The sequence below is a fragment of the Arabidopsis thaliana genome, chromosome 3 (assembly GCF_000001735.4).
Source record: "Arabidopsis thaliana chromosome 3, partial sequence".
Taxonomy (NCBI): Eukaryota; Viridiplantae; Streptophyta; class Magnoliopsida; order Brassicales; family Brassicaceae; genus Arabidopsis; species Arabidopsis thaliana.
In genome coordinates this window covers 16,156,101-16,170,688 of record NC_003074.8, presented here as the reverse complement: position 1 = coordinate 16,170,688, position 14,588 = coordinate 16,156,101, and the positions used below count along the sequence as shown (strand labels likewise).

General features: G+C 35.3%; 4 protein-coding genes across 5 annotated transcripts; 2 read left to right on the top strand and 2 right to left on the bottom strand.

Moving 5' to 3' along the window:
• The first annotated feature begins 1,384 nt into the window (after positions 1-1,384).
• On the top strand, positions 1,385-5,754 carry CYP71 (cyclophilin71). Its single transcript, NM_114328.4, has 13 exons — positions 1,385-1,672; positions 1,840-1,925; positions 2,014-2,102; positions 2,309-2,548; positions 2,641-2,762; positions 3,050-3,125; positions 3,254-3,361; positions 3,443-3,619; positions 4,061-4,278; positions 4,442-4,574; positions 4,679-4,902; positions 5,002-5,155; positions 5,238-5,754. The coding sequence occupies exons 1-13, from the start codon at positions 1,488-1,490 to the stop codon at positions 5,319-5,321; spliced, it is 1,896 nt and encodes a 631-aa protein (NP_190046.2). The 5' UTR covers positions 1,385-1,487; the 3' UTR covers positions 5,322-5,754.
• On the bottom strand, positions 5,692-6,980 carry AT3G44590 (60S acidic ribosomal protein family). 2 transcript variants are annotated; one of them, NM_114327.5, is made up of 4 exons: positions 6,805-6,980; positions 6,619-6,710; positions 6,168-6,388; positions 5,692-6,057 (listed from the first exon to the last, which is right to left on the bottom strand). In NM_114327.5, exons 2-4 carry the CDS (start codon positions 6,704-6,706, stop codon positions 6,031-6,033), a joined length of 336 nt encoding a protein of 111 aa, NP_190045.1. In that variant the 5' UTR covers positions 6,707-6,710; positions 6,805-6,980; the 3' UTR covers positions 5,692-6,030. The 2 variants fall into 2 exon arrangements, with proteins under 2 accessions (NP_190045.1, NP_974384.1); NM_202655.2 differs by having other exon boundaries at positions 5,758-6,057; positions 6,619-6,713; positions 6,805-6,839.
• A 1,871-nt stretch (positions 6,981-8,851) lies between these two features.
• Positions 8,852-10,351, top strand: AT3G44580 (uncharacterized protein). Its single transcript, NM_001339159.1, has 2 exons — positions 8,852-9,331; positions 9,684-10,351. The coding sequence occupies exon 2, from the start codon at positions 9,686-9,688 to the stop codon at positions 10,175-10,177; it is 492 nt and encodes a 163-aa protein (NP_001319683.1). The 5' UTR covers positions 8,852-9,331; positions 9,684-9,685; the 3' UTR covers positions 10,178-10,351.
• Positions 10,352-10,853: 502 nt separating this feature from the next.
• On the bottom strand, positions 10,854-12,284 carry AT3G44570 (retrotransposon ORF-1 protein; the record flags this gene model as incomplete). The annotated part of the gene is made up of 4 exons (NM_114325.4): positions 12,136-12,284; positions 11,334-11,787; positions 11,011-11,246; positions 10,854-10,936 (listed from the first exon to the last, which is right to left on the bottom strand). The coding sequence occupies exons 2-4, from the start codon at positions 11,546-11,548 to the stop codon at positions 10,854-10,856; spliced, it is 534 nt and encodes a 177-aa protein (NP_190043.4). The 5' UTR covers positions 11,549-11,787; positions 12,136-12,284.
• Between the last annotated feature and the right edge of the window lie 2,304 nt (positions 12,285-14,588).

The window sequence follows — 14,588 nt, the reverse complement described above, 5'->3', positions numbered from 1 at the left end:
AGAGAATGAATGTGATCATAAAAGAACTGTACCTGAATTTTTGGACAGAAGACGAATATGATGAACCAAGTAAATTATCCCAAATAACCAATAAAATTATTTCTAGTTACCTTAACGGTCTTCAAGAAACTAAGACCTTTACGGTCTATAATTATATGCTTCATGTATATTTAAGTGTTTACATCCTTACGTTACATTTTATAATAAGGATTATAGGACTTTATTTAAATTTGAAATGATGTATGTTAAGAAATAGTTTAGAACTTTAGATAGTATATAATCATGTTGGTTATTAAACTCAAATTATTTGGATTCTTCAGTAACAAAATTTTGGTAGTTATCACCACGTCAGTTGCAAACAAAATGGCCTCATGACGAAGCAGCAAGTAAGTTTTTACATGTCCTTTTAACGGACTATTTGTACATAATAGAAGTTGAAACATAGACTGCTTTCAAGTTTCACCAAAATTGAGTTTAGGTATTACGTTGAATCTGACAAATGGTTTAAGGCTAAACCCCTATTAGGACAAACACTGAAACTGAGGTTGACCAAGAAACATCTCGAGGATAAGAGTCCATAGTCAAATAAGAACAAACAGTAATGGATAAAGTAAGTGATAAGGAGGCCGATTAGGAGCAGCTGCTATTTTTTGTTGTAAAAACTTTGGTTATTATGATTTTAATTGTAAAAAATTGGCTGTAGAGATTTTGACTATGGAGAATTTAATTATTAAAATCTGATTAGTAACAAAAAAAAACTGTAACAACTTATTTTATTATTATTAAATATTTTTTTATAAATATAATTTATGCTAAATATGAATTTATTTGAAAAATTAGTGACTAAAATAAATTTATTATGAAAATTACAAAATTCATAAATAAAAAAAATTATTTTACAAATTCACTATTTTAAATACTCCATCTGTTTCACAATATAAGTTGTTTTAGCTAAAAGCACACAAATTAAGAATATTTACTTTTAAAAAGTTCTACCAATCATAAAAGAGAGTGCATAATATAGATAATCATAAAATATTAAAATAATATATAATTTGTATTGAAACTTGAAAACAACTTATATTGTGAAACAAAAAATTTGATCTAAAATAACTTATATTATGAAACGGAAGGAGTATTCAAATTGGATCAAAAATAAAATAAAAGTCTATTTAATTAATCAAAATTATTTGATAATAAAATATAAATTATTTATATATTTATTTATTATTCTCTCTCAAGATAAAACTCGATTTATTACTTTTATGAATTAGGAGCTGAAAATTCTGCAAAATACCCAATTGGGTCAGGCTCATAAATTTATATATGGGCTTAAAAATAAGGCCCAATAGATATATTTAGTTCATGAATCTACTTCTCTTCTCTATTTATTTCACTCACTGTCTCTCTCTGACAATTCGAAGTTGTAGCAAACCTTGCTTTCAATCGACGAAGGAGTTTTGAGTTGAGGAAGTGAGTAGAAATCAATGGAGGAAGAATCTAAGAATGGCGGAACCACGATTCCGACTGAAGAATTGGCGGTGGTTGCGGTGCCACCTGTAGTAGAAGAAGAGGAGCCGATGGTCGGACCTGGACCAGCTCCACGAGGCAAACGCAAGCGTCCGCTTCAATTCGAGCAAGCTTATCTTGATTCGCTTCCTTCTGCTAATATGTAAGTATGTCTTATGCTTTGGAACCCTCTCTGTTCCTAATCGAATCAAGTTTTGGGGTTTAGGGTTTTAATTTGAGCTTATTGGTTTAGTATTGTTGTTGGTATATATGAGCTTATTATCTGTGAATTGGTATTGAAAAAGTAACTCTTGTATATTTTTTCACTAGGTATGAGAAAAGTTATATGCATCGAGATGTAGTTACACATGTTGCTGTTTCAGCAGCTGAGTTCTTTATAAGTGGAAGTATGGATGGTAATGTTTCTCATCTTTGTGATATTTATGATTTCATTCTGGTTTTGTAATGGCAAAGCATAACATATGTATATTTTGCATAATCTAGGTCACTTGAAATTTTGGAAGAAAAAGGGTGTTGGTATCGAGTTTGCTAAGCATTTCCGCTCCCATCTCGGTCCAATTGAAGGTCTAGCGGTAAGTATCGCGAGTGGTTTTTAAGATACTGTCACCTCAAATCCAGGCATATGCTCCATGTTTTGAAAGATTAGCTTTTTATTTGTTTATTGAATGAAGATAGTTGACCTGGCGGGGAAATTATAGTTAGACATGTTATGGTTTCCGCAATTTTTTTGTTTGTGTCTAGTTCTATTATCAACCAATGACTCGTTTCAGCAATGCAGGTTAGCATTGATGGTTTGCTTTGCTGTACAATCTCAAATGATCATGCTGTTAAAATATATGATGTTGTCAACTACGATATGATGGCCATGATCCGTTTGCCATATATTCCTGGTGCTGTTGAGTGGGTCTACAAGCAAGGGGATGTCAAAGCTAAACTTGCTGTCAGTGACCGAGACTCTTTGTTTGTGCACATTTATGATCCTCGTTCTGGTTCCAACGAACCCATTGCTTCAAAAGAGGTTTGTTTCAATCTCTTTTTCTTTTGTTGTTATTTCTTGACTCATCATTTTTTATCAAAGCTAACAGTTTTTTTTAATCTTTGTATACCCAGATACATATGAATCCAATTAAGGTCATGAAGTACAATCCTGTTTCGGACACAATGATCTCTGGTGACACAAAAGGAATCATTGAGTACTGGAGTGCAACTACATTACAGTTTCCCGAGGATGAGTATGTCCTTGTCTCACTTCTTATCAAAAACGCTTTTATTATTCCATTTCGGTATTGCTGTTTGTTTTCTATAAATTGGAGCGTGTAGGATAAGAGAAGCATACCTGTTTTTCTGCGTGTGGCTAATGTAGTTAAATATCATATTACTGAGAATGATGCAAAGAGGAGCCTGTAGTAGAAATACTTTAGTTGCCAACTTCTTAGTTGACCATCTTTAGAATTTCAGTATAGTTGATGGGCTGCTTTCATTAATGGTTCACAGGTTGACCTTTTACTTGTTGTTGTAGGGTAAACTTTAAACTGAAGAGTGATACAAATCTCTTTGAGATTATAAAGTGCAAAACAACAATCTCTGCCATTGAGGTACTTATTTGGCATTTAGTATCCTTGGTTTTTCTTTACATCCTTAGAATGCAGCTATTAGCAATTGATATGTCTGGTGAAAATCATAATGCAAATTTGGTCTCTAAGTTTAGTGAAATTCTTTTCAGGTGAGTCCAGATGGTAAACAGTTTTCCATTACAGCTCCTGATCGTAGGATTCGTGTGTTCTGGTTTAGAACTGGTAAACTGAGGCGGGTATATGATGAGTCACTTGTGGTAAGGTTACATACTCTATGCTTCTTTCCTTACATGTTTTCACGTTAATCTGTCATGGTTAATGATCCATTCCACTATTAGGTGGCCCAAGATCTGCAGAGGAGTGATGCTCCCTTATACAGGCTTGAAGCTATTGACTTTGGTAGAAGAATGGCAGTTGAAAAGGAACTTGAAAAAACCGAGAGTGCTCCGCAGCCCAATGCTGTGTTTGATGAAAGCTCTAATTTCCTTATATACGCCACTTTTCTTGGAATAAAAGTAAGGAATCCACTTATTGTTTTCGTTTTAAATTACCATAGACTAGCATAACAGTCTAGACATGATAAGTATCCTGTCTCACATGCACATGATACAATTAACGAGCTTAAAGACCTGGGATTTTCACCTTTACTTAGGTGATGACCAAGATATAATGTGGTTACTTCTTTGTACCATATATGAAAGTGGTTATACTTTCTGCCAATATAGTGAATTTAGAATAAAAGAAGCTTGAGATTTTTTTTGTAAATTTGGGTGTCTAAGGGGTAGTGGGAGGAGCTCCATTATCACTAACCCTCAATATCTATGTATTTTCAGCAGATCATTATGTAAAAGCGGACCAGTTTTTATGATTTGATTGTATCAGAACTCTTCCATGCGTAGTAAATGGAATCATGACAAGCAACTGCTAATTTCTCTGTCTACCTTTTTGTTCTCTAGGTAATAAATTTACACACCAACACAGTTGCAAGGATCCTTGGAAAGGTGGAGAGTAATGAAAGGTATCTGAGAGTTGCATTATATCAAGGTGATCAAGGAGGCAAGAAAGTTAGAAAGATTCCTGCAGCTGCAGCAAATGTAAATGAAAGCAAGGAGCCTTTGACTGATCCGACTATCCTATGCTGTGCCTTTAAGAAACACAGGATCTATATGTTCAGGTACGTGACTCATATTGTGCTAGAATGACTCATCTTTATGTTGTGGGAGAAAGAATTATTTTTTCGCACCTTTAGATTCTACTTTGTAGAAAGACCTCATATGTTTTCTCTAGATATCCCGAGAACTACTTTGAATTTATTATCAACAAATTGGTTTCTGCAGTCGGAGAGAGCCAGAAGAACCTGAAGATGCAAGCCAAGGGAGAGATGTGTTTAACGAGAAGCCTGCTGCTGATGAACTTATGTCTGTCTCAGATATTGGAAACTCAGCCACAACATCCCTTCCAGAGAACGTGGTATGTTTTCATAACCCACAATGTTGGTATCTATTTTACTTTTCATTACGTACTGTAATTTGGATCCTTAACACAATAACTCTTTTTAACTCCTAATCATCCAGATAATGCATACTACGCTTGGTGACATTCACATGAAGCTTTACCCAGAAGAATGTCCCAAAACTGTGGAGAATTTCACAACACACTGTAGAAATGGCTATTACGATAACCACCTTTTCCATCGGGTTATCAGAGGATTTATGATACAGACTGGAGATCCTCTTGGGGATGGTACTGGAGGACAGTCAATTTGGGGCAGAGAATTTGAGGACGAGTTTCACAAAAGGTAAACATTTCTTACAGGCTGCTTTGAGTTTAGCCATCCGTTTAGAAACAAATGAAATCTAACTTAGTTTGATACGTTGTTCTTTTACTTGGCCTGCAGTCTAAGGCATGACAGGCCGTTCACATTGTCTATGGCAAATGCCGGCCCAAACACAAATGGGTCTCAGTTCTTCATCACAACAGTGGCTACACCGTGGCTAGACAATAAGCACACTGTTTTTGGAAGAGTTGTGAAGGGAATGGACGTCGTTCAGGTATGATTTGAAAACCAAAAAGAATATTTTTACTTGTTGGCTTAGTGTGACTTAGTGCCTAACCATAAAACCAAATGAACAGGGTATAGAGAAAGTGAAGACAGACAAGAACGACAGGCCTTACCAAGATGTGAAGATACTTAATGTCACCGTTCCGAAATCTTAGCATCTTTGCTACTGTCTCAAAGATAGTGAACAATCTATGCTGATCCGTAACCCCGTGATTGGTTCTATGCTGGGAAGTTGTTCTTGCGGAGATGGATCGAACTGTGGGATATGTTTGTTGTACCCGAGCAGATCAGGTTAAGTTGGTGGCATCATCTTCTTGACACTAAACATTATTTTATGTTTTTGTCAAACAAATTTTATGAGAATGCTTAGTGAACAAAAAGACTTCAACTTCTAATGTTACTTCAATTCCTCTTATTTTCTTGAAATAGAGTTGATCTACTTTCTTCTAATTTATCCAAGCTTCATGGGTTTATGTCTGAAACGACAACACGACAACACCAATGTTTGAAGTTAATAACATAGAATCTCAATTTCACTTGGATTTGGATTTTTCTGTTTATTTGGGATCACTAAAGATAAACTTTTCCATGAGTGTATCAAATTCTAGCCCTCTTAGGCACTTATTTTGTGATATGCTAACATACTATGAACTAAACTATGTAAATTACAAGCTTAGACCAGATTCAACATGTAAATCAAACGGAAAACGATAAATGAATAACCCGCAAGGTCGCAACATAGTTGAAAAAACTCTTCTTGCTTCATTATCTAAGGAGTAAAATTCGTAATCCAAGAAGCAAAAACCAGAACCACTAAGAGAACAAAAAATCAAATCTCGACTCCTTTCCGTGGGGACAAAAACCTTACTCGAAGAGACTGAATCCCATGTCCTGCATCAAAGGTGAAGGATATAACAAAGAGTCAGATAAAGACCAATATCAAGACCATAACAAAGACTAAGTAATAAGGAAACAAAATGATAAAGAGAGAAATGCTTTACATCATCAGACTCTTCTTTCTCTTCCTTCTTGGCTTCTTTCTTCTCCGCAGGGGCAGCAGCACCACCACCACCGCTTGATGGAGCAGCTGAAACAGCCACACCACCACCAGATGGCACAGACGCTAACTTCTCCCTACCAGAAGCAATCAGCTCAGCAATGTCTTTACCACTCACTTCTTTCAATAGAAGCTCAATGCTCTCTCCATCAACATCAGCACCAACTACATAACAAAACATAACAAACAAAGTCCTTTAATGAATCATATACAGTGAACAAAACTATCTTCTGTTCTTATACTCTTCAACAATCAAACTAAAACTCTTATAGCTAAAACAAAGCAAATACAGAATCTTCCCAAATCATCATTGCTACTACTTCGCCGATCACAGTAACACAATCCAATAAAATCAAAACACATTCATAAACAAATTCAAAAGCACAGAAATTTACCAGCTCCGATGATATCTTTGATATTATCAGCAGAAGGATTAGCGTTTCCGCCCAAAACGGCGAGGAGGAAAGCAGCGGCAACCTTCATTTTTCTGCTTTTAATACAAAACCAAAACCAAATCAAATTACTCAGAAATAGAATTAAACACAAGGGAATCGATTGAGAGACATTGGAAGAAGAGTTACCAAGAAGATTTGAGGAGCAGGAAGCTACAAGCTTTTGGTTGTTCGGAGAAAGTGAAAACGAAAATGAAGGAAGAAGATGATGAGTTAATTATATATAGTTAGGGTTTTCTTCGGTTTCCGGTTAGCTACGGTTCCGGTGTTACCTTCAATTGTTTTTTTTTTTTGTGGGGTTCAATTATGAACATTTAGGTTTTTGAATATTTTAGGTTTTTCGATATTCCGATTAATCATTTGATTAACAGTTCTGTTTGGTTCGGTTCCCTTTTGATTTTGGTTAGTTTGAATAGGGGTTTTATTAACCATTCGATTATTTTAGAAACTTTGGTTTAGATACGGTTTGGTTTAGTATATTATTATGTATTTTTAGAAACTTCGGTTCGGCTACGGTTCTGCTTAGCCACACATCTAAACTGTTCATTACTCGATCACTTATAACTTTTTTAGAAACCGATCTAATCGATCACTAGAGTTTTCTCCATAAGCGAAAAACTGATTTATGGTTATTTATTGATGCTAATAACACGATATCTGTTATACTGGTAAGGAATATATTTTTGAAATTTAAATATATACAATCAAGTAATTTCTTAATTTTTGATGTCCAACAACCCATCAATTGGCCAATTTTCGCTCTTTATGTACGCTTTCCTCAAAGACAAATGCTAATCCAAATATATCTCATGCATTCACATTCAAGCAATCAATCATTTAATCAAAACCATAAACTATACGTTTATACCCTACGCAATCATTCACATTCTACCAAATCATCAAGTAATCACAAATTGATAAACCTTATGAACCTTAAGCTTAACTACTCTGAAATTAAACGCTAAACTATATGATATGTTGCGTTTTTGGTGTCTTAGGTCTCTTAGTTTTGAGTAGTTTGTCGTGTCGTAGTCTGTCTTTTGCGTCTTTTCGGTTGTGTCTTGAGTCATTTGCAGGTTTTAGGTGTTTAAGCGGAACACAAATGTTTTCGGGACTTATCGGGCTCATTTGGACAAGAAACGATAGCAGGAATCGAGAAACCGGGGTCAGAAACATTGGATCGATCGATCCCACCACTAGATCGATCGATCCAAAACTCATCGTCGAAGACAAATCATCCGCCAGCTCGGGATCAATCGATCCTAGGTGGAGATCGATCTATCCACCACTCATCCACCGAAGTAAAATGTCCGCCAGCTCGGGATCGATCGATCCAACACTCTCGATAACCAGACCGAATTTCCTTAACCGGGTTTATATGTCTTTTTCTGTATTTGGGTATAAAAAACCCCAGGAACTTAATTTATCTTTTTACGCTTCTTTTTCAGTAACATTTCTAAAAACTTTTCTGTAAGCACTTTTGGGGATTAGAGATTCATCCTTCTTGACAATTTGGAGAAGATTTCTAAACTCTGTTCTTAATTATTCTATTTGAATCATGTTTTCTTTCATATCTCTTTGCTTGATTTCTATTGCAATGTCTGAGTAACAATTGGGTTTTAGGGTTCTAAGTAGGAAGTCAATGAATTAGTAACTAAGCTGTCGTAGGGAATTCTCAATCTTTAGGTTCTTCAATTTATGTGTTCTTAATGCTAGAATAGGATTGATCACCTTGTTTTAGAACTTAGGTTTTTCTATGCATTAAAAGTGTTCGATAGAATGCCTAAACGAATATAAATTGAGCATTGTATTTCTAGCCATCGAAAGTTGACGTTAGAACGCATTGTGAACTAAATAAACCAACTCATTAATGCCAATTAGGAGACTACAAACGAAAGTTTAGTAGTTGAGTAGTCAAATTTAGTGGCTAGTATCTCGAGAGAGAGTTAGTTTAGAATTATGTTTATGTTTCAGAACGATTCTTCATAATTGAATTCTCTATTTTGTTTATTATGCTAATCTTTGTCTTTTGAAATACCCTAACGCCCAATGTCTTTAATCCATAATTTTAATCGTTTATTTTCTTGCATTTTAATTTATAATTCAAAAACCAAACAAACAACGTTTTTGCTTTAGCTAAGAACGAGTCTCGGAAATCCTTAGAGTATCTTTGGTCCTTGTGGATCGACCTCGCATATACTACCTTGCGGTTAAGTTTATCGAGCAATTACTCGAGCAATCAAGTTGGCGCCGTTGCCGGGGATCGATCGATACCAATGCGTCAACATCATCTGCTAGAACATCATCGATCCAGTCGTTCCTTCGAGCTTCAACATCATCAGCCAGAACGGGATCGATCGATCCCACCAGTAGATCGATCTCAATTAATCCAAACCGATTGGATTTCTGCTAACCGGAATTGAACCAAACTCCACTTAAATTGAACCGGAACGACGAACAGTTTATCACCGGATCAAGTTTTCCTTCGCCATTCAAGAGCTCCACTTCAACTTCTTCGTTTTTTGTTCATCAAGAACACCAAAATCACTAAACCCTAACTCTCTCAATTCTTAGTCGTTTTTGTCAAATTTGGTGCCTATTTCAATCAGACTTTTCCTCTTTCCATATCTACTGTTTGTTTTCTGGATCTGCAAAGGTATGTGCTCGACATTCCCTTTTTTTGTTCTGTTTTCAAAAGTGATAAATCTCCAATTCCTTGAATTTTCATGATGTTTATGGGTTATCTGATGCTAGCTTATTGTCTACGATGGTTTTGGAAACCTTTTTAAGCCTTTAATTGCTGGATTAAGGCCTAATTTGAGATCTGAAAATTTCCCCTTTGGTAAAAAACGGACATGTTCATACACTTTGAGAAAAACGGATTTTAGAGCTTAGAACTTGATTATTCATGATGCATTGTTTAGTTTTAATAACTAAAATACAATGTTTAAGTTCTTTGATTTATTTTTGAGTGATTTCTTGACTTCACTTTGTCTCTTTTGCAAAAGGTATGGGAAAGACAAACAACGCTGCAAGAACTTCTCGAGCACGCACGAGCACTTCCGGAGCATCGGCAAAAGAAGATCCTAACAAGCGTCCTGTTATCGGCATATGGGATAAGGAAGACACAAAGCTACTGGCAGCTTTGAAGCATATTGATGTGAGGCCAACGCGAGTCGCTTCCAAACCTTCTCTACATGTGCTTGGCATGTACGATTATGTCGTGATGGTGTTTCAAACACTCAGTATAGGACGGTATTGGGAAATGGATGAGGATGTATATCCTAAACTTGTGAAGGAGTTCATTGCCACGTGTCGCCTCACGTACGCGAATCCAGAGAACCGAAAGCGAGTCAAGGAAAACTCACATTCTTTCTTAACAAACAGCATTACAGCAAGACATTGTTTGAGATCTGCGACATGTATAGATTTACGAAAGGAGAAGCGGTTGAGTTCCCGAAGTTGTCTCCTGCGGTTGCTGATGACTTTTGGAACACGATAGCTACAGAAACATATAAGTCGCGCACATCGAAGATAACATATATTAGGAGTCCTATTGTGCGATATGTTTTTGAAGCTCCTCGGTAGCGTTCTGTACTTCAAACCGGTGATCACAGCTGTGCCTGAGACCGAGTTACCACTACTTTTCTATGGGGTCAAACATCGACTAGGCGTCTACTCGATCTTCCAACTCCCAACACTAATGTAGCTGCGGTTTTGTGTGACACATTGGTGAAGATTAAGAATAATGTTCCTACATCAGCCGTGCAGAGCATTTTAGCTTGTACTGCACTTCTCCATTGTTCCTCGGCTGCAATCTAGACCTCTCTAGGGCTGAGTCATCCATTAAACGAGAGCGAATGGACTTGACATACCTGATTCATACTAGTTTCACCAAGCCAGGAAGTTGACTGTACCAATTTCTGGGCAGGGAAGGTAACACTTATTTCTGCACGATACCCAACCAGAATATTACTTCACTTCTCTCCGCGACGAACCTAGTGTTTGAACCTAACGAGCAGTACTTTGTTCCTAACCCTTCTGAGACCGTGTTAGATTAGTAGACAAGTGACAGTCTAACACTAGGTAACAAGGTACTGCTCGTTAGGTTTGAACACTAGGTTCGTCGCGGAGAGGAGTGAATAATATGCTGGTTGGATATCCTGCAGAAATAAGTGTTACCGTCCCTTCCTAGAAATTGGTACAGTCGACTTCTTGGCTTGGTGAAACTGGTATGAATCAGGTAGATCAAGTCCATTCGCTCTCGTTTAATGGATGACAAAGCCCTAGAGAGGTCTAGATTGCAGCCAAGGAACAATGGAGTAATTGCGATACCAGCTAAAATGCTTTTCGCGGCTGATGTAGGAACATTATTCTTCATCTTCACCAATGTGTCACACAAAACCGCAGCTACATTAGTGTCGGGAGCTGGAATATCGGAGTAGGCGTCTAGTAGATGTTTGACCCCATAGAAAAGCAGTGGTAACTCGATCTCTTGCACAACAGTGATCACCGGTTTGAAGTATAGAACGCTACCGAGAAGCTTCGCAACATATCGCACAACAGGACTCCTGATATGTGTTATCTTCGCTGTGCGCGACTTATATATTCATGTAGCTATCGTGTTCTAAAAGTCATCAGCAACTACAAGAGACAACTTCGGGAACTCAACCGCTTCTCCTTTCGTAAATCCATACATGTCGCAGATCTCAAACAATGTCTTGCTGTAATGCTGTTTGTTGAGAAAGAATGTGAGTTTTCCTTTACTCGCTTTCGGGTTCTCTGGATTCGCGTACGTGAGGCGACATGTGGCAATGAACTCCTTCACAAGTTTAGGATATACATCCTCATCCATTTCCCAATACCGTCCCATACCAAGTGTTTGAAACACCGTTACAACATCATCGTACAGGCTAAGCACATGTAGAGAAGGTCTGGAAGCGACTCGTGTTGGCCGCACATCAATATGCTTCAAAGCTGCCAGTAGCTTTGTGTCTTCCCTATCTCATATGCCGGTAACAGGACGCTTGTTAGGATCTTCTTTTGTCGGTGCTCCGGAAGTGCTCGTGCGTGCTCGAGAAGTGCCTGCAGCGTCGTTTGTCTTTCCCATACCTTTGCAAAAGACAAAGTGAAGTCAAGAAATCACTCAAAAACAAATCAAATAACTTAAACATTGTATTTTAGTTACTAAAACTAAACAATGCATCATGAATAATCAAGTTCTAAACCCTAAAATCCGTTTTTTCCAAAGTGTATGAATATGTCTGTTTTTTACCAAAGGGGAAATTTTCAAATCTCAAATTAGGGCTTAATCCAGCAATTAAAGGCTCAAAAAGGTTCCTAAAACTATCGTAGACAAGAAGCTAGCTTCAGATAACCCATAAACATCATGAAATTCAAGGAATTAGAGATTTTTCACTTTTGAAAACGGAACCAAAAAAGGGAATAGCGAGCTCATACCTTTGCAGATCGAGAAAACAGACAGTAGATATGGAAAGAGGACAAAAATCCGATTGAAATAGGCACTAAATTCGACAAAAACGACTAAGAATTGAGAGAGTTAGGGTTTACTGATTTTGGTGTTCTTATGAACAAAAACGAAAAAGATGAAGTGGAGCCCTTGAATGGCGAAGAGAAACTCGATCCCGTGATAAACGGTTCGGTTATCCGGTTCAATTTAAGTGGAGTCCGGTTTAGTTCCGGTTAACAAAAATTCGATCGGTTTGGATTACATTAGCATTGATCGATCTCTATACATGGTTATGCAAGATTTTTCACCTCTTACACGTTGATCTTATGGGTAAATTATATACAGTAGCCATTGACCTGTTTATATTGCAGGATTTGGCAAAGTGGACTGAGACTTCCACTATTTAGCCATTCAGCCAAATTCAGACAAAAATGTCCTTGAATTGTCTAATGGTGTACAGTACGTACAGACGAGTTAGTTAGAATCGTTCGGATGTACAATGTATAGTTATGTTATTAAAAATTAAAAGTAATAATTTTCATTTTCACTAGTTTTAACAGTTTTTTTTATTTCTATTTTGTAAATATTTATTATTTTTGTACTTTTAGTTTTAAAAAAAAAACTATCATTTAAGACCCACTTTCATATTTTCATTTTTATTAATTAATTTATTAATTTTTACATTAAAGATTAACAATATCATGTATACATTTGTACGTACACGGTTGTAATTTGTGTCTAAATACGTACATAAACATCAAAATAATTTGTATATTTACGTTTAAAAGAATCTTTGAATATAAAAAGAAAACATTCAATCCATATACTAATTACACCTGAAAAATACATTAAAACTTAAGAATCAAACAAACTTATTCGAAATATAAGAACGAAACCCAAAACTGATAAATTATTCGAAAAGTATTAAATTTCTATACCTGAATAACCTGACCCATAGTTGAAAACCCAAAATTTTATCCAAAGCAAACTGAGAACCGAATGGATATTCAAAATATAATTATATACTTAACATAAATTATATTTAGATTTTTATATTCCAATTACCCAAATTACAATTATAAAATCGAACTTAACGTACACTAGTACATTTATCAAAGAATATGTACGTACACTATTAACTATGTATCTGGTGAATTATGTAAAGATGAATGTTTTACGTACACGAATACATATTTTGAAATATTTTGAAAGATGTGAAATAAATTGTAATGGTGTGCAATTTAGTATTGGAAGATCGGTTTTACCTGAATGAGAGTACGATTTGTTGAAATATTATATATGCATAATCTATATTGAAATATAGAGCATACATATAACTTACATAATAAATTAATCTGGATGTCAAAAAACTAAAATTAAAATTTTAAACTTATTTTAATGTTGTACCATGTACGTTCCAATAAATATTTTTGTGTACGTACATAGTATTAGATTTATGTGATTTATACATTTTTATGATGTAACTGTTTGGAGCGGTCGTACACGTGTACGTGTATCTCAATATTATCGTGTACGTTTAAGAGTTTAGTTTAAAATCTTATTTATTCTCAACAATTTTAACTCACCAACAAAGATGTACGTACATTATTATACATGTACGTACATAACATTTTTCAAAAGTATGAGGAACAACTATACTTTGACCATATATTTTTATTTAATTATTATATATGAATAGATTTATGGAGAAAACCCCAAAAAATATCTCATCTAATCAAAATAAATAACGTTTTCTAATGTACAAACTCATTAAATATTGTGTATGCCGCCTTTACAATAAAACAAAATCTAACGTGTTTATTTTTATTTTAAATAATTTTTATTTATTATCATCGGAAGACAATTCACGATTAGCAATATCATATAAACATATGTGCGTAACGGTAATAATATATACGTACACGGTAGTAATGTGTGTGTATATATGTACGTAAATATCTAAATAATTTGTATATTTACGTTTTAAATATTTTTTGACCATAAAAGCAAAACATTCAAATCATATATGAACAACACATGAAAAAAATACATGAAACGGACATATATATTTATATATTAAATTTGTTGTTGTGGGTGGTTAGATATTTATTAGAATTCGTACCATATACGTTCCACTAAATAATTTCGTGTACGTACATTATAAATTAAATATATATACATGAAGAAATCCGATGAAATGTATAACTGTAATTTTCCAGTCATCTTCAACTTGAGTATCCTTTTCTGCATTTGAGTGTCACTAATAAACATGTTCTTGATCGAAAAAGCATCGATCATTTAGAAAAGAATTAAGTCATTCGATGCCTAAACGGGAGATAAGACATTATTTTTGGAATAATATAAGCACACTACTAACTATGTATTAGGTATAATATGGAAAGGTGAATATTTTACGTACATGAATACATATAGTTATGAAAGA

Excerpts from the sequence above, each read along its gene's own strand:
- AT3G44590 (NM_114327.5), bottom strand. The coding sequence starts at position 6,706 with ATGAAGGTTGCCGCTGCTTTCCTCCTCGCCGTTTTGGGCGGAAACGCT. Across the intron at positions 6,389-6,618 it reads CAAAGATATCATCGGAGCTG|TTGGTGCTGATGTTGATGGA; the intron begins GTAAATTTCTGT and ends TTTGTTATGTAG. Across the intron at positions 6,058-6,167 it reads AGAAAGAAGAGTCTGATGAT|GACATGGGATTCAGTCTCTT; the intron begins GTAAAGCATTTC and ends CCTTTGATGCAG.
- CYP71 (NM_114328.4), top strand. The coding sequence starts at position 1,488 with ATGGAGGAAGAATCTAAGAATGGCGGAACCACGATTCCGACTGAAGAA. Across the intron at positions 1,673-1,839 it reads TCGCTTCCTTCTGCTAATAT|GTATGAGAAAAGTTATATGC; the intron begins GTAAGTATGTCT and ends TTTTTTCACTAG. Across the intron at positions 2,763-3,049 it reads TTACAGTTTCCCGAGGATGA|GGTAAACTTTAAACTGAAGA; the intron begins GTATGTCCTTGT and ends TTGTTGTTGTAG.
- AT3G44580 (NM_001339159.1), top strand. The coding sequence starts at position 9,686 with ATGGGAAAGACAAACAACGCTGCAAGAACTTCTCGAGCACGCACGAGC.